We start from the raw sequence: 21,115 nt of genomic DNA on the forward strand, positions 1-21,115 counted from the left end.
CTCCTCCATGCAGAATTCTTTCAGCTGTGCGATGTTTGAGGGGTTTCTTGCATGCTCAGCTCGTTTCAAATCCCCCCACAACATCTCGATGGGATTTGGATCCGGGCTTTGACTTGGCCATTCCAGAACCCTCCATTTCTTTCTTTTCAGCCATTCCTTGGTGGATTTACTGGTATGTTTAGGGTCATTGTCATGTTGCAAGGTCCACCTTCGGATGAGCTTCAACTCTCCGACAGATGGCCTCACATTATCCTCAAGCACCCTCTGGTACAATGAATAATTCATAGTGGATTATATGATGGTGAGCTGCCCAGGCCCTGATGCAGCAAAGCTGCCCCAAACCATAATATTTCCACCACCATGCTTTACAGTTGGTATCAGGTTGTTGTGGTCAAATGCTGTCTTTGGTTTTCGCCAAACATGTCTTCTGGTACTGTGGCCAAATAGCTCTACCGTTGACTCATCTGTCGAGAGCACATTGTTCCAGAAGTGCTGGTCTTTGCCTCGGTGTTCATTGGCAAACTTTAGTCTTGCCCTGATGTTCTTTCTGGACAGCAAAGGTTTCCTCCTGGCACACCTCCCATGTAGATCAAATTTGTGCAGCCTCTTTCTCATGGTAGACTCGTGCACTTTGACATCAACAGTGGCAAGAGCTACCTGTAGGTTCCGTGATGACATTCTGGGGTTCTTAGAGACTTCTTTCAGCATCTTGCGGTCTTCTCTCGGGCTGAACTTGCTGGGGCGGCCTGGCCTGAACAAGTTGGCAGTTGTTTGGAATCTTCTCCACTTGTAGATGATCTTCCGGACAGTCGAATGATTGATTTCAAATTGTTTGGAGATCTTTTTAAATCCCTTCCCAGACTCGTAGGCATCTATAGCCTTCTTTCTGAAGGCCTCAGAGAGCTCTTTTGATCTCGGCATGGTGACGCTGCACACTTCAACAACAAAGAGCAAACCAAACGAAATGTCTGAGGTTTAAATAAGATAGGTTCCTCCAAGATCCTCTCCAGCGATGTTCTAATCATTTGCACCTGAGCTGGTGCACCTGATTCTATTTTTCGGTATTTGAAGTAGTGGTAAATGTAGGGGTGTACTTACTTTTTCCACATGCGAAATTTGCATTTATGTTTATATAAATTATACAATGGACTACAAAATGTAAATGTTTCATGATATTTGTTATATTATATTGAAGGAACTGCGCTCCAACGCGAGTCGAAAGAATTGACGCGACCAAAGACGGAATTCGTCCGAGTTGCTTTATTGAAACAAAACAGCTCAGGTATTCTGACAAGCCCGTTTTTCGGGCAACAATATATATACACATTTATGTCGGGAAGTTTGCCCGGCAAAAGCTATACCGGGCATGCCCGGGTATCAAGGGCGAGCCTTGGAAAGGCGAGTCTGGACCTGCCCGGGCGTGTTTGGCTGCGGCCTGGCAAGTCGAGGCTGGGCGTGCCCGGGTGCTCTGGGCGAGCACTGGAAAGGCGATAGCGGGCATGCCCGGACGCTCTGGGCGAGCCCTGGAAAGGCGATAGCGGGCATGCCCGGACGCTCTGGGCGAGCCCTGGAAAGGCGATAGCGGGCATGCCCGGACGCTCTGGGCGAGCCCTGGAAAGGCGATAGCGGGCATGCCCGGACGCTCTGGGCGAGCCCTGGAAAGGCGAGAGCGGGCATGCCCGGGAAAGACGAGACCGGGCGTGCCAGGGAGGTTCGGGCGTGCCCGGGAACAGTGAGTCCGGGCATGCCCGGGAGAGGCGCGTCTGGCCGTGTTCTGGCCGGTGCAAGGCGATTATGTACATCCAGCGGTAACCGCTACACACGCCCCTCCAGAATCGACCTGCACCGGCAGGGTCAATTTAAGGGGGGTCCGGATGACCCGGCCGAAGCGACCCCTGGAGGGTCGTGGGGAGGGGTCTGACGTGGTGGTGGGTGGTCGAGCAGGGGGAACTGTGGACGGGGGGCGGCCTCGCCGCGGAGGAAGGGCCAACCGTGGTGGTTGGTCGACGTCCATGTGCGCCGGTTTGAGGCGGTCCACAGAAATCCGGTCCGGCCGGCCGCCGAAGTCGACGATGAAAGACTTGTCGCCCCGTCGCAGGACCCGGAAGGGCCCGTCGTACGGCGGTCGGAGTGGCCCCCGGTGCGCGTCATGACGCACAAAGACGTACTCCGCTGTGCGAAGCGCCGGGGGGACGTAGGACTGGGGGCCACCGTGGCGGGACGTCGGCACGGGGGCAAATCGTCGGGCGGCCTCCTGGAGGTCCGAGCGCTGGCGAGCGGCGGACCAGGGACTGGTAGCGTCGGGCACGAATTCGCCCGGGACGCGGAGTGGCTGGCCGTAGACGAGCTCGGCGGCGGACGCCTGGAGGTCTTCCTTGGGGGCCATGCGAAGGCCCAAAAGGACCCACGGCAGCCGGTCGGCCCAACCGTCGTCCTGAAGGCCGGCCATGAGTGCGGCCTTCATGGAGCGGTGAAACCGCTCGCACAACCCATTGGCTTGGGGGTGGTAGGCCGTGGTGCGGTGCAGCGTGACCCCCAACGAACGGGCGACCGCGCCCCAAAGCTCAGACGTGAATTGTGGGCCGCGGTCGGACGAGATGTCCGCTGGTGCGCCGAAGCGCGCGACCCAGGTGGCGATGAACGCCTGCTCCACGTCGGCGGTGGTGGTGGAGGTGAGGGGCACGGCCTCCGGCCACCTGGTGGTCCTGTCCACCATGGTGAGCAGGTGGGTGAACCCCCGCGAGGGGGGCAGGGGACCCACCAGGTCCACTTGGACGTGGTCGAAACGCCGTTCAGGCACGGCGAAAGGTGCCAGCGGGGCCTGGGTGTGGCGGTGGACCTTGGCTCGCTGGCAGGCCGTGCAGGCGTTGGCCCAGTCGCGGATGTTTCGTCGAAGGCCGTGCCAGACGAAACGCGCCGACACCAGCTTCTGAGAAGCTTTCCGGCCCGGGTGAGAAAGGCCGTGGATGGAGGCAAAGATGCGGCGCTGCCAGGAAACGGGCATGATGGGGCGAGGCTGGCCCTGGGAGACGTCGCAGAGCAGGACGGTGCCCGCGAAGGGGATGTCGGCCAGGCGGAGGCCCGTGTCCGCCACGCGGAGTGCCTGCACCGAGGCGTCGTTGGTCTGGTCGGCCGCCATGAGCGTGAAGTCCACGCCGAGGTGGACCGCGTTCGCGCTGGCCCGCGAAAGGCAGTCGGCCACGGCGTTGTCTTTGCCGGCGACGTGCTGGATGTCCGTGGTGAACTCCGACACGGCGGAGAGGTGGCGCTGCTGGCGGGCCGACCACGGCTCCGTGACCTTAGCCATTGCGTAGACCAACGGCTTGTGGTCGACGAAAGCCGTGAACGGGCGGCCCTCCAGGAGGTGTCGGAAATGGCGAACGGCCAGGAATAGCCCGAGCAGCTCGCGGTCGAACGTGCTGTAGTTTAACTCGTTCGGCCGGAGTTTCCGGCTGAAAAAAGCGAGTGGCTGCCAAACCCCGTCCACCCATTGCTCATGGACGGCGCCCACCGCGTAGTTGGAGGCGTCCGTAGTGAGGGCGATGGGCGCGTTGAGCACCGGGTGAGCCAGCAGCGTTGCGTCGGCGAGGGCCCGTTTGGCACTGGCGAAGGCCGCGTCCATGGCCGCGGACCAAACAATGTCATGCTTGGCCGGCTTGCCCCGGAGGGCCTCGTAAAGGGGCCGCATGAGCTGAGCAGCGCGGGGCACGAATCGGTGATAAAAATTCACCATGCCGAGGAACTCTTGGAGGGCCTTGATGGAACGGGGATGCGGGAACGTGGTGATGGCCTCGACCTTGGTCGGCAGCGGCACGGCCCCGGTCTTGGTGATGCGGTGGCCCAAAAAGTCAACGGTCGTCGCGCCGAAGTGGCATTTGACCGGGTTGACAATTAAGCCGTGCTCGCTGAGGCGACCGAACAGTGTTCGGAGGTGGAGGAGGTGCTCGGCGCGGGACGTGCTGGCGACGAGGATGTCGTCCAGATAGACGAAAAGAAACGGCAGGTCGCGCAGCACGCCGTCCATGAAGCGCTGGAACGCCTGGGCCGCGTTCTTGAGGCCAAACGGCATCCGCAAAAATTCGAACAGGCCGAACGGCGTGATGACGGCCGTCTTCGGGACGTCGGCCGCCCGGACAGGTACCTGGTGGTAGCCCCGTATCAGGTCAATTTTCGAAAAGATGACCCGTCCCGCCAAACGGGCGGAAAAGTCCTGAATATGCGGGATCGGGTACCTGTCGGGGGTGGTAGCGTCATCGAGACGGCGGTAGTCGCCACACGGGCGCCATCCACCCCCCAGCTTTGGCACGATGTGCAGTGGCGAGGCCCACGCGCTATCGGAGCGCCGCACGATGCCGAGGTGCTCCAACGCGTCGAATTCGGCCTTTGCCACGGCGAGCTTGGCTGGGTCGAGGCGGCGGGCCCTGGCGTAGACCGGCGGGCCCGTAGTGGGTATGTGGTGCTCGATCCCGTGCCGCACCGCGACGGCCGAAAACGTCGGCCGCGTGAGGGCCGGGAATTCCACGAGCAGGCGAGCGAACTCGTTCGTTGCCGGGAGGGCGCACGCCAGTTCGGTCGGCGCGGAGCTGCTCATTGTGCACGCCAGGGAGCTGAAGGTCTCGGCGTGGACAAGGCGACGTCGTTTGACGTCGACCAGCAGCCCGTGCGCGCAGAGGAAGTCGGCGCCCAGCAAAGCCACGGGGACGCTGGCGGTAACAAAAGTCCATTGAAAGCGCTGGCTGCCGAAGCAGAGGGTGACGACGCGTGGGCCGAAAGTGCGTATGGCCGAGCCATTAGCAGCGACCAAAGAGGGGCCGCAAACTGCGTCCAGCCTGTCCTGCTCGGAGGCAGGTATGACGCTCAGTTGGGCGCCGGTGTCGCACAGGAAACGCCGTCCAGACGCTTTGTCCCGAATAAACAGCAAGTTGCCCGAGTGGCCGGCGCTCATGGCTGGGAATGAACGCCGGCCCGGCCGTTTCCCGACCTGCCGAAAGTGCACGGGGGCCGGCACGTCCGAGCCTTGTGTCCGAACCTGGCGTGGTAATAACACCACGCCCGGTCAGGTGGAGGCCCCGGCCGTCGTGTCGGAAGCGGGCGGTGCGGCGTGGCGGCCGCCAGTTGCACCGGCAGTTCGGCCTCCAACCGCGCAGGGCGTTCGGGCGTCGTGGGCGTCGCCTCGGACGGCGGCGGGCTCCAGGTAACCGCGCCGATGTGCTGGCCCGCCGAGGAGATCTTATCGGCTTCCCTGGCGAGGGCGCGGGAATCCGTGATCAACGTGCCAGCCAGGGCGAGGCGTACCGGGTTAGGCAGCTGACGGAGGAACAGCTCCCGGAACAGGAATGCCGGAGAGTGCTCGCCGAGCAACGAGAGCATATAGTCCATGCGCTCGGACGGGCGCATGTCGCCGAGCTCGGGCAGGTCAAGCAGGCGCCATGCGCGTGAGAGGTGAGAGGGCGAAAGCGCCGAGGAGGAGCGTCTTCAGTGCGTCGTATTTGTCAGCAGCCGGCGGGTGCTGGAGGAGGCTCAAGGCGCGGGCCGCGGTGGCGGGACCGAGCGCCGCCACAACATGGTGGAAGCGGGTGTCGTCCGCGGTGATGCCTCGCAGGGCGAACTGGGAGTCCGCCTGGGCGAACCAAACAGCCGCGTGAGCCTCCCAGAAGGTAGGCAGTTTAAGCGTCACTGCCGTATCCATGTCGGTAGGTCACCAATGAAGGAACTGCGCTCCAATGCGAGTCGAAAGAATTGACGCGACCAAAGACGGAATTCGTCCGAGTTGCTTTATTGAAACAAAACAGCTCAGGTATTCTGACAAGCCCGTTTTTCGGGCAACAATATATATACACATTTATGTCGGGAAGTTTGCCCGGCAAAAGCTATACCGGGCATGCCCGGGTATCAAGGGCGAGCCTTGGAAAGGTGAGTCTGGACCTGCCCGGGCGTGTTTGGCTGCGGCCTGGCAAGTCGAGGCTGGGCGTGCCCGGGCACTCTGGGCGAGCACTGGAAACGCGATAGCGGGCATGCCCGGACGCTCTGGGCGAGCCCTGGAAAGGCGATAGCGGGCATGCCCGGACGCTCTGGGCGAGCCCTGGAAAGGCGATAGCGGGCATGCCCGGACGCTCTGGGCGAGCCCTGGAAAGGCGATAGCGGGCATGCCCGGACGCTCTGGGCGAGCCCTGGAAAGGCGAGAGCGGGCATGCCCGGGAAAGACGAGACCGGGCGTGCCCGGGAGGTTCGGGCGTGCCCGGGAACAGTGAGTCCGGGCATGCCCGGGAGAGGCGCGTCTGGCCGTGTTCTGGCCGGTGCAAGGCGATTATGTACATCCAGCGGTAACCGCGACAATATCACCTTTATCTATCAATATTGTTGAAATGAAGATCAAATAGCTGTATGTTGAAACATGTTGAAAAAGTCAAAACTTTACATGGGGTGTCCTTACTTTTTCACGTGACTGTATATAAATATATATATATATTGTTAGGGTTTTGAGAACCCTGCACTTTGTAAAGTGTTGTAAATATACCCCTTTGTAAATAATTCTCTTTGTAAATACCTCCATTCATTGTAAAGGTCAAAGGTCGTCCTCTAGTTAGTCCACATTGCAACACGTAGCAACCCATAGGCCCTTTTCATAGTTATTTCGTTATTATGTGTTCCAGGTAAGGCTGTGTTTCCAATAGTTGACTCTATGCTGCATCAATCAAATAAGATAGGCCCCCTTCAACTTCCCCAATCGTTTCTTTAAAGTGCCAGTAAGGCGGCGTTCGCCGCCGTTGTATTGGGCTGTTTTGTTGGCATCACACCGCCAAAACTCCATTACGCACGAGGCCAAGAACGGAGAAGAAGGGGGGAGGAGCCACCGGATCACGGGCGTGGCACGAACTCGTCATCAAAGGTGGAGTCGGAGAGCCCTTACCGACCAACCAGCGCCGAGGTGAGCCAGCCGGTAGGCGTGTCATCAGAGCTGGCGGCTTGATACGGCCGACAGCAATAAAAGGAACAGCGAGGGACTGCTTACTGAGAGACGCGTAAGGAGGCTGATGCCCGAGGAGGAAGAACCAGCGCTGACAACTGGGTTTTCGCTGCTGAACATAAGTGAGGGCATGCACGTGAGACACCAACGGCGTGCCGCGATCCCCGGACCTCCCTGCCCGCCCGCTCTGTGGACCGTCTGCCCCTCTCATTCTTCGAGCCATTCCTGCCTGCAATTCCCATTCGTGTACGTGAGTTTGTGCTGTCTGTATTGTCCTGGGTATAATATAAGCTTGTTTAAAGGTTTGCTCTGTGTCTTCTTCTTCTTTTTCTTCTTCTTCTTCTTCTGTAAATTACTTTCGTTCCTCTTCTTCTTTGGTTTTGGTTTTGTATGGAGTTAATAAATACCTGTTCCTCCTTACTTTTGGTTTCATTCTCGTCCGATCGCTTTCGTGATTTCTTTCAATTGAGTATCTGTGGCGCGATTTTGGACAAAAGGTGTTATAATCGGGTTAGTCTTTTGTTAACGGCCTGAGTCATGGCTCGCTTCGCTCAGCGTGTCCATTACAGTAGCGGCTCGGGCGGGGCTCATTTCCTCGCTTACCGGAAGGTGCTGGTACTTAGATCACAGGAATAATTGGCCTACTACCCTATTCAGCGCTGACCGGGAGTGGCGAGATAGTTCCAGGACTCGGACGGCCAGCTTAAAAGACTAGGGGATTAAACCCCCCTCGGTAAGGGGAGTGCCGAAGCCGAGAACCGTAACAATTGGTGTCTGGGAGTGGGATTGGACCCAAACCAAATTTCTATCCATCTGAAAGATTTGGTCAAAATTTGGAGCGGCCGAAATTTTATTTAATATTCCAAATTAAAGTCGTGCCATGGATAGTCGAGGTGATCGGATTCCGGCCGGTAGGGGAGTTAGAAGAGGAGTTAGAGGCAACCCAGGACCCCAGGGAGGAATTGGGAGAGAGAGAGAGGAGGAGGGCAATGAAAATGTGGTAGAGGGGGTCTCAGGCGCACGAGATGGCGGCGCCTCGCACGAGGTTGCAAGAGCATAAAATGGCACCTCGCATATGGTCGCGGCGGCCGAGCCCGCGGCACCGACGGACTGGAGCCTATTCATGGAGCAAATAAGGGCCTTTATGGTCAAAACGGGTGAAGACATGAAAATAGAGGGGGACAAATCAAGGGCAGAAATGAGAGAATTGGGGGACAAATCAAGGGCAGAAATGAGAGAAATGAGGGACGAAGCAAGGGGTACCAGTGACCAAATTGGGAAGTTAGACAGCAAATTGGTGCGAATATGTAAATTTGGGGACAGAATGGGTGAGAGCATACAAAGATGTGGGGAGAGCATGGATCGCATGTTGAGCGGGACGGGCACACGGGTACACGATGAGGTAGCGCGGTTTGAGAAGCGCGGGGTGAGCGAGGGTGAGCAAAGCACAGCCGGGTGGACCGGGATAGAAATTGCGACACGGGGTGTGAAAAACCCGACGGCCGTCGAATTGGACAGGGCAAATTCAGGTGCAGCGACGGAAAAATAATTAATTCAGAATGAAATGGTTATAGTTGGAATTGAAATTGAAGAGACGGCAGAGATAGGAATGGAATCGGAGAAAGTGATGGATAATGTGCAAAGTCCGTGCTTGCATCATGATGCCGTGCTTAATCCTTATAAAGATTTGCAGGTGTTGGAGCGAGGAGGAAGAAGAATCCCCAAGGTGACCCGGGTAGTATATGGGGCGAAGAGATTTTTCGGAAAAGTGTTTGGCGCGAGAGGGTTTGTCATGCGATTGGGGTCGACATGGCACCCGGGCGTTTGTGGGAGGTCCGTGGTGCGTGGTGTGAGAAAGAATGGCGCACGTGTAAGAAAAAAGTGTGTGCCGGAGAGTGAGTGTGTGACAGAGTATGGGAGTGATAACGGGTGCGAGAGCGAATGCACGTCGGAGGGTATGTGTGAAACAGAGTGTACGGAGTGTGACACGGAGAGTGGAGTTGGTGGTGGAGCGGGTGCGAGAATGCACACTTGGAATGGTTGAGCGTGTGCGAGGAGGCACACCTGAGTTGGTGGTGGCGAGGGTGCGGGAGGACACATCGGAGCGCGTGAGTGGGTGGATGCAAGAGTGCACCCCCATGAGTGGTACGGTACGGAGTACGTACCGAGGGAGAGTGCGCAAGACGGTGCGCGAGGAGGTGTGTTAAGGAAGTGTGTGAATGAGGAGTGGTGTGTAACAGGGTGTGCGAATGGTGGAATGGATGCGCAAGAATGTGCGCGAGAGTGTGTGGTGAGCGTTATGAGTAGACCGGAGTATGGAGCGAAAGAGAACGAACGGAACGAGTGGTGTGAGAATGCAAAGCGGGCATCGACGTTAAACGGGATAGCGGTTAGACCGACGTTTAACCGACGCGAGCTCTCGGTCCGTGCCGGGCTGTGGGTATTGCGGGAGCCGGCGGGGATCGGTGCAGCGTCGCTTCTCTTCGGAGCGTCGTGCACGATCCGGGCCGGGCCCGCCCCGCACGGTCGAGTCCGGGCTTTGCCGGGCAAGGCGACCGGTCCGGTTCGAGGGAAGGTAGGAGGGATCGGAACGGCGCCCCCTTGTGGTGGCGGCGTTCCACCCGGGCAAGGTTGGCCTATCGCGCTTGGGAGCGAAAGGCCCTGCGTAGGGATGGTGCTTTAAACCTCGGCCCAACCAAACCTCCTCCCCTGAACCGAGTGCCGGACGGACCCAACCGCGGTAGATAAACCACCCGCATTCATCGCTCGGCTTTGCGAAGCCGAGCTTTGAAAATGTAACGACGTACCGAGAGGCTCAAGTTTAATGGACGGTGAAGATGATAGTGTTTCGATTCGAAATTGGGAATAGGGAATATGATTGGCAAATTGGATTGGTAAATTTGATTGGCGAAGATGATTGGCAGTTAAGATTGGCAAAATTTTGATTGGCAGGAATTGGATGGGCAAAATTGATAGTGAGATGCCCGAGGTGGAGGGGTTGGCAAATCCACCATCCCTCACATCTATCCGGGCACATGAGCTATAGTTTATGGGGTTTGGCAGTGTGAGCTCGCCGAGGGCGGGTTAGGATAAATGTATAGGGACCTAGAGATGACCATAGGTAACTGTAGGGTTAAGTAGCGACATTGTACCTGGAGTAGGGGACGTAGCAGATTAGTGGATGATAATGACGTGGTATGTGCAATAGTGTAAGGAATGACTGGGGATGCACGAAGTTAGAAGGGCACCAGGTAGATCAGATGATGCAGTTTGTGGTGTGGTTTATTGAATGAGGAATTGGTATGAGAGTCTTGCTGGTGAGCATATTGAGATGAGGAATTGAGAGGCAATGCTCGGGAAAGATGTGTGTGTGAGCGTGGGAAAATCTCTGAGTGCCTGAGGCAATGGTTTGGAGAATTGAAAGTGTATTGAGCAGCGTATTGTGAAAAGTGTGAGGTGATTGTGCGTTGCATTGAGCGAATGGTCCTGGAGGAAGGAGGGTGCAGGGAGCACCAGGTGTGATGGAACAGGTGTGCAAGTGTACAGGTGTATGGAGAATGGTTGTGTGACATAGCTAGTATGGAATGGAGTATGGAATGGATGGTGTGGAGTGAGTATTGTGGAAAACGTGGAGTGGAGTGGTTGGTGCGAAGGGAGTGGATGGGGAGGATGGACCCCTATCACGAATACCCGGGGAGGGTAGTTTAAGAGTAGGTAGAGGGTATAGGTAAATTGTGGTGGATATTGGCATCTGTGGTGCGTGTGGTAGAATGGTGCTTGGATGGGTGCATTAGTGAAGTGGAAATGGCTGGGCGTGTGGCCTGTTAGTGTGTATGGTTAAATGGGTACTCTGCCACTGTGAGGATGTCGGCCAGGTGAGGCCGCAGGTGGGCTCTGAGAGCCGGTAGAGTCGTGAATGGGGCCCGAGGATCCGGAGGACGGACCCGGGTAGCCCAGTGCCAGAGAGGGCACCGAGTGGGGAGAGCGCCAGAGGGCCTTCCCAAGGTAGATAGGTTAGAGTAAGGAGCAGGTAAGCTGGGAGGCAACTGCAGTGGCGGAGGTGTGCAGGTGAGCAGACCTGCTGGGAGCACCACACAATCCAGTCCTGAAATTGTGCAAAGGCACAGGGAGTTGAATCGGGGGAGTGAGACCCCAAATTGATGAGCACCACAGTTTGGTCAATGGGAGTTTGGTTTTTAGAACCGCATAGAGTAAAGTGGCCAATGGGTTGGCAGGGAAAGACCCCGGGTAGAGTAAAAGTGTTAAAGTCATTTAGAGGATAGTCAGGATTGAAATCTCCTCGCACCATCTACATCCACTCACCTGAGGTGATGATAGTGCTCCACACCATGCCATGGTTCTTTTTGTGCAGATGTTTTGGAGTGTAAGACGCATCATGACGTGGGTGTGACATTGTGTTGTTGTTCCATCTCTTCCTCCTTAAGAGGGATTGATGATGAATTGGGTGATAGCAAATTTGGTTAGAAATTGGGATTGTAACGAATTGGTATTAGGTGGAGATATGGGGAAGACGAGACAGTAGTGACGGAATTTGTAAATGTAAATTGTTGTGTAAATACGGGGTAAGGGGCGAGGGTAGAGTAGGTGACGGGGGGGTGACGTACGTTAGGGACGAGCTTTCTCCGCTCGCTCTCCATGCGCACCTCACCTCTGCATTGCCTTGTGTTGATGTGTACCCTTGCGCCCTTACCCATCGTTGACTCTGCTTTGTCTTCCTCCCCACCTATGGACCGTGCTCTCTGGGCACTGAGGGGAAGCGTGCGGGAGCCACATCTGTGTGCCCGAGCCGCCGCTGCCAGCTGCCTGGACCGATTCACCACTTTATGGACCGCACGACTTGCGGCCTAGCACCACCTTATGGACCGCACGACATGCGGCCTAGCTCCCCCATATGGACCCCACGTGTTGGGGCCTGGCCCCTCTGCTGGGACCGGCCGTGATGGCCAGGGAAGAGTTGGCCTGCGGACCACGGTGAGGTGGCCCCTTTTGCCCTATAGGTGGACCACCCATAGTTGGCCCCTGTGGGCCCCAAATAAAAACAGCGGACGCGTTGTGTGTTTTTTATTATCCTCAAATAGGCCGCAAGCAAACAAGAGTCAACATCAAGAAAGAACAACGAAGAAACATCGGCCAGCAGATGGAGCAGAAGAAAGAAGAACCGTGCAACAGTTTTTTTTATTTATTGAAATGTATGACTGTGCACTGGATGGTGCTTGATGGTGCTTGCTATGGTGTTTTTGGTGCTTGCATGCTCGGGGATCTATTGCAATATCAATTCTGCATCCCCGGGCATGTGAAGGTGGTGTATCGGTGCAGTGCATGCTTTTCCTCCCTCCCGCAGGATTCTTTTTGTTTCCCAAAGAAATGACAGGTCCTGGGGTTGCCATGTAAATACAAATAGTGCTGTGTAAATAATGCTCCCCACCGTCAATGTTTAGTTTGCGAATAATTCCGCAATTCCGTTATTCTGTGGGTGTGAATCTGTTAGGCAGGATGCAACGTGGCAGGGGGACATACTTAATTGTGTTTAAAATTGTCGCACTCATGGTTAGGTTAATAGTAGAGGGGTATTACACCTGAGTGTCACATTAAGTTAAAGTTTTTTCAGCCAGGGACGTGCCTGGAGGAATGAGGGTGCTGTGTTAGGGTTTTGAGAACCCTGCACTTTGTAAAGTGTTGTAAATATACTCCTTTGTAAATAATTCTTTTTGTAAATACCTCCATTCATTGTAAAGGTCAAAGGTCGTCCCCTAGTTAGTCCACATTGCAACACGTACCGAACCATAGGCCCTCTTCATAGTTATTTTGTTATTATGTGTTCCAGGTAAGGCTGTGTTTCCAATAGTTGACTCTACGTTGCATCAATCAAATAAGATAGGCCCTCTTCAGCTTCCCCAATCGTCTCTTTAAAGTGCCAGTAAGGCGGCGTTCGCCGCCGTTGCATTGGGCTGTTTTGTTGGCATCACACCGCCAAAACACCATTACGCACGAGGCCAAGAACGGAGAAAAGGGGGGAGGAGCCGCCGGATCACGGGCATGGCACCAACTCGTCATCAAAGGTGGAGTCAGAGAGCCCTTACCGACCAACCAGCGCCGAGGTGAGCCAGCCGGTAGGCGTGTCATTAGAGCTGGCGGCTTGATACGGCCGACAGCAATAAAAGGAACAGCGAGGGACTGCTTACTGAGAGACGTGTAAAGAGGCTGATGACCGAGGAGGAAGAACCAGTGCTGATGACCGGGTTTTCGCCGCTGAACCTAAGCGAGGGCGTGCACGCGAGACACCAACGGCATGCCGCGATCCCCGGACCTCCCTGCCCGCCCGCTCTGTGGACCGTCTGCCCCTCTCATTCTTCGAGCCATTCCTGCCTGCAATTCCCATTCGTGTACGTGAGTTTGTGCTGTCTGTATTGTCCTGGGTATAATATAAGCCTGTTTTAAGGTTTGCTCTGTGTCTTCTTCTTCTGTAAATTACTTTCGTTCCTCTTCTTCTTTGGTTTTGGTTTTGTATAGAGTTAATAAATATCTGTTCCTCCTTACTTTTGGTTTCATTCTCGTCCGATCGCTTTCGTGATTTCTTTCAATTGAGTATCTATGGCGCGATTTTGGCCAAACGTGTTACAATCGGGTTCGTCTTTTGCTAACGGCCTGAGTCGTGGCTCGCTTCGCTCGGCGTGTCCATTACAGTCGCGGCTCGGGCAGGGCTCATTTCCTTGCTTACCGGAAGGTGCTGGTACTTAGGTCATAGAAAAAGTTGGCCTACTACCCTATTCAGCGCTGACCGGGAGTGGCGAGATAGTTCCAGGACTCGGACGGCCAGCTGGGGATTAAACCCCCTCGGTAAGGGGAATGCCGAAACCGAGATCCGTAAAAAAAAATATATATATGTGTATATATATATATATATATATATATACATATATATATACATATATATATACATGTATATATACATGTATATATATATATATATATATATATATATATATATATATATATATATATATATATATATATATATATATATACATATATATTATTGCGGATCTCAGCGCCAGCCTTTTCCCCTTACCAAGGGGGGAGTAGTCCCCTTGTCTTTGACTGACCGACGGGACCTGGGACCTATGACGTCCTTCCCGGACAGGGCGAAATAGGGTTTTACGACTATGAATTCGCTATTACCTAATTACCTGCGCTGCCCAGAAACGAGGAAATAAGCCCCGCACGAATCACGGGTGTTGGTGGATACACCGAGCGGTAGTAGCGAACCCGTGACCCGAGCCGTTATCAATGACTAGACCCCGATCCAAGCGGTTCTTATTCGTGCCACGCTTACCCAATGATGGAAATCACAGAAACGGTCGAATTGGAAGAAAAGGAATAACAAGATTTATTTACACGATGTACAATGATCAGAAGAAGAAGACACAGACAGTGCAGTCCTTAAACAGTCTTATACTTAATACCCAGACAAACGGGCCCGTCTCACACACAGACGCTCACATGGGGATTGCAGATGAACAGGTCAGCACGTCCAGGGATGGCGTCCGGGCAGCTCTCCCTCCGGTCCCCAGCTCGCACCGCGAAGTAGATGAATAGTAGAGACGGCAGGAGCTCTCCCCGTGTCGTTGGCGCGCATGGGACAATTACATGGCGAACGGTAGGGCTGGGCTGTGGCCGTTTATCACTCGCTGTGGCTGCGTACATAATGGTTCAATACAATGCAACTCCTTCCAGTCCTCTGGATACAGTCTTGTTCACGCGAGTCCTCTCCCTTCTCATAACTCCTGTGCCGACAAGTCCTCTCTCACAACTGAGGTGGGGGCCTCGCGCAAAGGGTTTTATTGCCACGCCCTTAGAACCCTCTGGAACTTGCTAAACGCGCCCTTACCACGCCCTATCACGCCATGCCCACAGAGCCCCGGTTGGCTGGCGGCCCTTACCATCATCGCCTCTGATGTGCTCCTTGACGCCGCCCCTCCTTGACCCTCGCGCTCCTCCCTCTTCTTCGGCCTACCTCGTGTTACTGGGCTCGTTTCGAGCAAACCAAGGGCAGCGAATGCTTCTGGCAGCCAAAGCGTAACACACGGAGGGATCGGTCAAAATGGGGCACGGGATCGATTATGCCCATGGTGGAATTGGAGGGTGGCCGCAAAAATGAAAGGACCTAAGCTCATTTCTTTACACAACGCAGATATTACGAGGGAAATGGCCTACTCTTACACATACTATGACATAACTAATACTCGAAGTGGGCCTACGTGTTGCTCGTGGACTAACTATGGGGGGCAAACCTTTAACTTTTAATGATGTCATATATACAAATCTCAGAACCGTATCAATATATATATATATATATATATATATATATATATATATATATATATATATATATATATATATATATATATATATATAATTATATATATATACACAAGTTCAAAACACACCTGGTCACAAGTGTGCCGCACTGACCGGGTCCTCAGTCGAGGTGTATATATATATATATATATATATATATATATATATATATATATATATATATATATATATATATATATATATATATATATATATATAGATATATATATAGATATATATATAGATATATAGATATATATATATATATATATATATTGTTACGGACGCGGTTAAAGATGTTATTTACCGAGCGGTTGGTATTACCGTGACCGAACAGTTATTCCCCGACTAATACCCGATTTGCCCCAAACTTTGGCCGGATCGCGCCACCGCTATTCAATCGGGAAAACTCTAAAGTGACCGAATGCAAAGAGGAAAACGAAGGCAAAGAAAGGTTTGGAAATACTACTAAATTTATTTACTATTCACACACATAAGCAAAAAGACAGCAGTCACGTTTATTTACAAGCACATGAGACGCAGGTGACACAGTGAAAATACTAGCTTATACAGACTTATTGTTACTACCCAGGGACAAGACAAAAGACAGACTACGAGCACACTTACACGGGGAATGATGATAGGGATGGCAGGTGGGTGGCTGGTGGATGGCTGGCGGGATAGGGAGGTCCAACTAGTTCTGCAGCTGATCGACTCGTGGGCAGCCGCCGCTCCTTCGCGGCCCTGCTCCAAACTGCCGTCCAGGCCTCACGCTGCTGTGGCTGCAGTTTCGGTGGCTCCAGCTGCAGCAAATGCAGTTTCAGTGGCTCGAGCTGCAGCAAGTGCAGTTTCGGTGGCTCGAGCTGCAGTGAGTGCAGTTTCGGTGGCTCGAGCTGCAGTTCAACCCTGGACTTCTCTCGCAGTTTCTCCGTCAAAGCTCATCTCTCTTGTCTGCCGCTCGGGAAAAACGCCCTGCCGTGGGTTATATAGGCCCCACCCCTCAACCTTCGCGAACCTCCTCGATGTTTCTCTCCACACCCTCTCCAAGTCCAACCCCTTGTTCGTGGTTGGTTGAGTGGGGCTGACTCACTCCCCTCTATGACGAGGTGGGGACCCGCCTTTCTTCCCCAACCCTGCCTCGTGGTCAATGGCGGATGAAGAGAAAACCGCCCAAAATGCAGTTGGCAATGCGAATGGCAATTGACGAAAAGGGGGAATGGAGGTTTTGGGAATGGGAATGAAGGGAATCTATCTCTTTCACTGGTGCAATGGAGTATTTCAATTAATGGGAGAGACAGCCTTACCCTAAAACACATAATAAGATATAACTGTTGAACAGGGGTATTCTATGATTGGCTGTAGTGTGGGTGCTCTATGGACTAATTATGGGATGCCCTTTGACCTTTACACAGCTCCGGAGGCAGGAGGCGCAGAATAACCAATATTCATAATAAGGCACAATCAAAAAAATACAGTCCTCATATCTGCAACACTGCACCCTCCTCCTCTTAGGCACCTCCCGGGCCTACAACTTTTATTTAGTGTGACACGTAGGTGTAATTCCCTCTACTTTTAACCTGACCCTGAGTGCGACAGTTTTTAAAACATAAATAAATGTGTCCCGCTGCTCCATTGCACCCTGCCTAACAGACTTACGCCCACAGTTAACCGAATTGCGCTATGGTCTTCAAACTACACACTGACGGTGGGGAGCATTATTTACAATTGACTCTGCTTTTATTTACAAAACTAACCCAGGACCTGTAATTGTTCTTTCTGGGGGGAGACAGTCTGCTCTGCATCAATGCACCATGAAAGCACCTAAAAACGCACCAATACAAGCACCCTCAAGCACCAATCGGTGCAGTCACCACAGTTCATCAATGTTCAATGCATGTTTAATAATAAAAATAAATCAACAACCCCTAACCCTGCAGGTGGTCTCTTGCTCTTCGGCTCCCTCTGCTGGTTATTATTATTTGTTCTTCCAGTTGTTGTCTTTCTTTCATTTTCTTACTGGCGGCCTATTTGCAATAAAGTGTGCCCAATGTGTCCTTTTTATTTTATTTTATTTATGGCCCACAGGGCCGACTAGTGTGGTTCACCTGTGGGGCATCGGTGCCCTGTGGCCAAGGTCCGCCAGCAAGATTTCGGGCCCTCATGGCCGGTTCCAGCAGAGGGGCCATGCCCCAACCCATGGGGTCCATAAGTGGTGCTCGGCCACAGGCATGTGGTCCATAATGTGGTGCATCGATGCAGACAGCTGGTTCTGGGAATTCCGGGCGCACAATGGAGGACTCACGCACGCTCCCCTCGGCGCCCAATGGCGCACAGGTCATGTGGGAGACAAAAGGGGGACAAATGAGCGAGGGGTAAGGTCACAAGGGTACACATCAATAAGGCAATGCAAGGCGAAATGCGTACGGAGGGCGAAGTGAGAAAGCTCGTCCCTACCGTACGTCACCCCCCTGTCACCTACACTACCCTTGCCCTTACCCCATATGTACAAAATCTACACATTTACAAATTCGTCGCTACCGTCACGTCTTCCCCTTATTTCCCTTCTACACCAAATTCGTCTCCACAATCCCTCTATCCAAAATTTGCCATCACCCAATTCGTCATCAATCCTCATAAGGAGGAAGAGATGGAACATAAAGCACAATGTCACACCCACGTCATGATGCGTCTCACAATCCAAAACATTTGCACATAAAAATAATTAAACATGGCATGATGTGGAGTACCTGTCACCTCAGGTGAGTGGATGTAGATGGTGCGAGGAGATCCTTCTTCCTAACTATCCTCTAAATGACTTTAACACACTTTACACTACCCGGGGTCTTTCCCTGCCAATCCATTGGCCACTTACACTATGGGTTCTAATAACCAATTCCCATTGACCAAACTGTGGTGCTTCTCAATTTGGGGTCTCACTCCCCCGATTCATCTCCCGGTGCCCTTGCACAATTTCTGGGCTGTGACGTGTAGCTCTCCCAGCAGGTCTACCCACCTGCACACCTCCACCACTGCAGTTGCCACCCGAGCTTACCTAGCTCCTCACCCTAACCTATCTAATTGGGGAAGGCCCCTCCTGGCTCTGTCACCCCTTGGTGCCCTCTGGCACTGGGCTACCCGGGTCCGTCCTCCGGATCCTCGGGCCCCATCCACAACAACTACTACCGGCTCCCAGAGCCCACCTGCGGCCTCACCTTGCCGACATCCTCACAGTGGTGGAGTGCCCAAACCAACTACACACACTAACAGGCTACACGCCCAGCCATTTCCACAACACTAATGCACCCATCCAAACATCATTCTTCCAACCGCACCACAGATGCCAATATCCAACCACAATTTACCTGTACCCTCTATCTAACACTTACACTACCCGCCCCGGGTATTCGTGATGGGGGTCTATTCTTCCCCCATTCACACCTTCGCACCATCCACTCCACTCCACAATTTCCGTCATACTCACTCCACGACCATCCATTCCAATACTCCAGATATTCCACACTACCATTTATTCCACACAACCATTCTCCATACCTGTTGTTGCACACCTGTGCAATCACACCTGGTGCCACCTGCACCCTCCTTCTCTTCCTGGACCAGTTGGTCAACACAACACACATCACTATCACTATCATTCTTACTCATACACTGCTCCATCCACCTGTTCAGTTGCACACCTGTGCAATCACACCTGTTCAGTCACACCTGTTCCTCACACACTGCTCAATACACTTGAATACACCTCCAACACTCACACGGCATCATCTGAACTACCTGTTGCCCTGCTAACTTAGTGCTCCCCGTCTTCCCTTTAAACTAAGCACATACCACGTCATTATCATCCACACTAATCTACCTGCGTCCCCACTACAGGTATCAGTCACTACCTAATCCTTAACGTTACCTAATGTCATCTTCTAGGGCCCTACACACACTATCCTAACCCACCCGGGCTAGTTTTCACTGCCATCAACCCCATAAGCTAGTGCTCCTTTGCCCCCCTTTGTGAGGGATGGTGGATTGGCCATCCCTTCACATGGGGCATCTCCCAATATCAATTTTGCTCACCAAATTTCAGCCAATCAAAAATTTTCCAATTACTGCCAATTCTATTCACTTTTCTAAATTTCGTATCAAATCACTATCACTATCACTATCACTATCATCACAGTCCGCTATATCCTAGCCTCGGTGCGTCATGACATCATTAAACTCGGCTTCGCAAAGCCGAGCAATGAATTCGGGTGGTTTGGTTGCCTGCAGGTTGAATCCGTCCGGCTTTCGGTTCAAGGGAGGTGGTTTGGTCGGGCCGAGATTCCACGCACCATCTCAGCGCGGCACCTTGCGGTCCCGGGCCCGATGGCTCAATCTCCCTCGGTCGGAACCCCATCCCCACGAGGGGGCACCGTTCCGCTTCCTCCCACTTGCCCTTGAACCGGACCGGTCGCCTGGCCCGACAAGGCCCGGACTCGACCGTGCGGGGCGGGGCCAAGCCCGAATCGGCAACGACGCTTCGAAGAGAAACGACGCAGCTTCGATCCGCGCCGGGCCCTGCATCCAACAAATCACACCGCGCCCCGAGTGCTCGCATCGGCTATCCGTCATCCTAACCGCTAACCCGGTTACCGTCGATGCTTCACCTGCATGCTCACACGCATACGCTACCCCTTTCACACTCCCAAAACCCGGCGTTCCAACGCCGTCCGTACATTCCACCAACGCTCTCCCTGTTACACTCCACACCTCTCGCGCACACCTCGGTCCACACCTCTCCTCCGTTACGTCCTCCGTAACACTCACCATGGGCGTGCACTCTGGCATCCACCCACTCACGCGCTCAGATGGGCTCTCCCACACTCGCGCCATGACCAACTCAGGTGTGCTTCCTCGCACACCCTCAACCATTCCAAGCGTGCATTCTCGCACCCGCTCCACCACCAACTCACTCTCCGGGTCACTCTCACCCTCGCACGTACACTCCGTACACCCCGACGTGCATTCTCGCTCGCACTCGGTTTCACTCCCACACTTTATAACACACCCACTCGCCGACGCACACTTTTTCCTCCCACGCGTGCCATTTCTACTCACACGGGACCCTTCACCAACGCCCGGGTGCCATATCAATCCCAATCGCGCGACAATTCTTTTGTCGCCAAACATCCTCCTGCAAAATCTACCCGCACAATATACAGCACGACTCACCTGGGGGATCCTTTTCTCCACGCGAACCTGCAAACTTCCATTTGGATTAGCGAGTACATCATCATGATTTGAGCAGGTACTTTGTACATATTCCATTTCTCCCTGCAATTCCCGGGCTACCTCCGTCATCTCTTCAATTTCAATGCCCACTTCCACTTTGTCTTTGTTCCCCTCGACGACCGTTGGTTTTAATAAAATTCCCTCTACCTCATCGGTCGCCGGCTTTTCCAAACCCCGGGTCGCGATTTCTACCCCCGTCATTGTACCCGTGCTTTTCTCAACTTCGTTCAACCAGCGCTTCTCGACCCGCGTTACCTCCTCGTGCACCCCTGGGACCCTTTCCCCCACCATGCGATCCATGGTCTCCCCACATTTTTGCATGCGGTCACCCATTCTGTCCCCAATCTTGCCGATTCGCTCCATATCGGCCCTCATTCCGTTCGTTATTGCTTCAATTTGGTTTCCCAACCGCTCACTGTTAGCCCTCATTTGCTCACTCTGAGCATCCATCCGGTTCCCCATTTGTCCCATTCGCTCACCATAAGC

At 53.7% G+C, this 21,115-nt stretch overlaps 2 protein-coding genes across 13 annotated transcripts in view; one reads left to right on the plus strand and one right to left on the minus strand.

Moving 5' to 3' along the window:
- Positions 1–17,700, minus strand: part of LOC137416241 (DNA-directed RNA polymerases I, II, and III subunit RPABC3) — an 890,838-nt gene extending 873,138 nt beyond the window's left edge. The window contains exon 1 of the mRNA XM_078778747.1: positions 17,452–17,700. Coding sequence (XP_078634873.1) covers positions 17,452–17,685 — 234 coding nt within the window. The 5' untranslated portion in view covers positions 17,686–17,700. The remainder of the gene's footprint in view (positions 1–17,451) is intronic.
- LOC137420997 (uncharacterized) overlaps positions 1–21,115 on the plus strand; it is a 129,303-nt gene that overhangs the window by 53,323 nt on the left and 54,865 nt on the right. The window lies entirely within an intron of this gene.

This window comes from Myxine glutinosa, chromosome 1 (assembly GCF_964187855.1).
Source record: "Myxine glutinosa chromosome 1, kmMyxGlut1.1, whole genome shotgun sequence".
NCBI classification, from domain to species: domain Eukaryota; kingdom Metazoa; phylum Chordata; class Myxini; order Myxiniformes; family Myxinidae; genus Myxine; species Myxine glutinosa.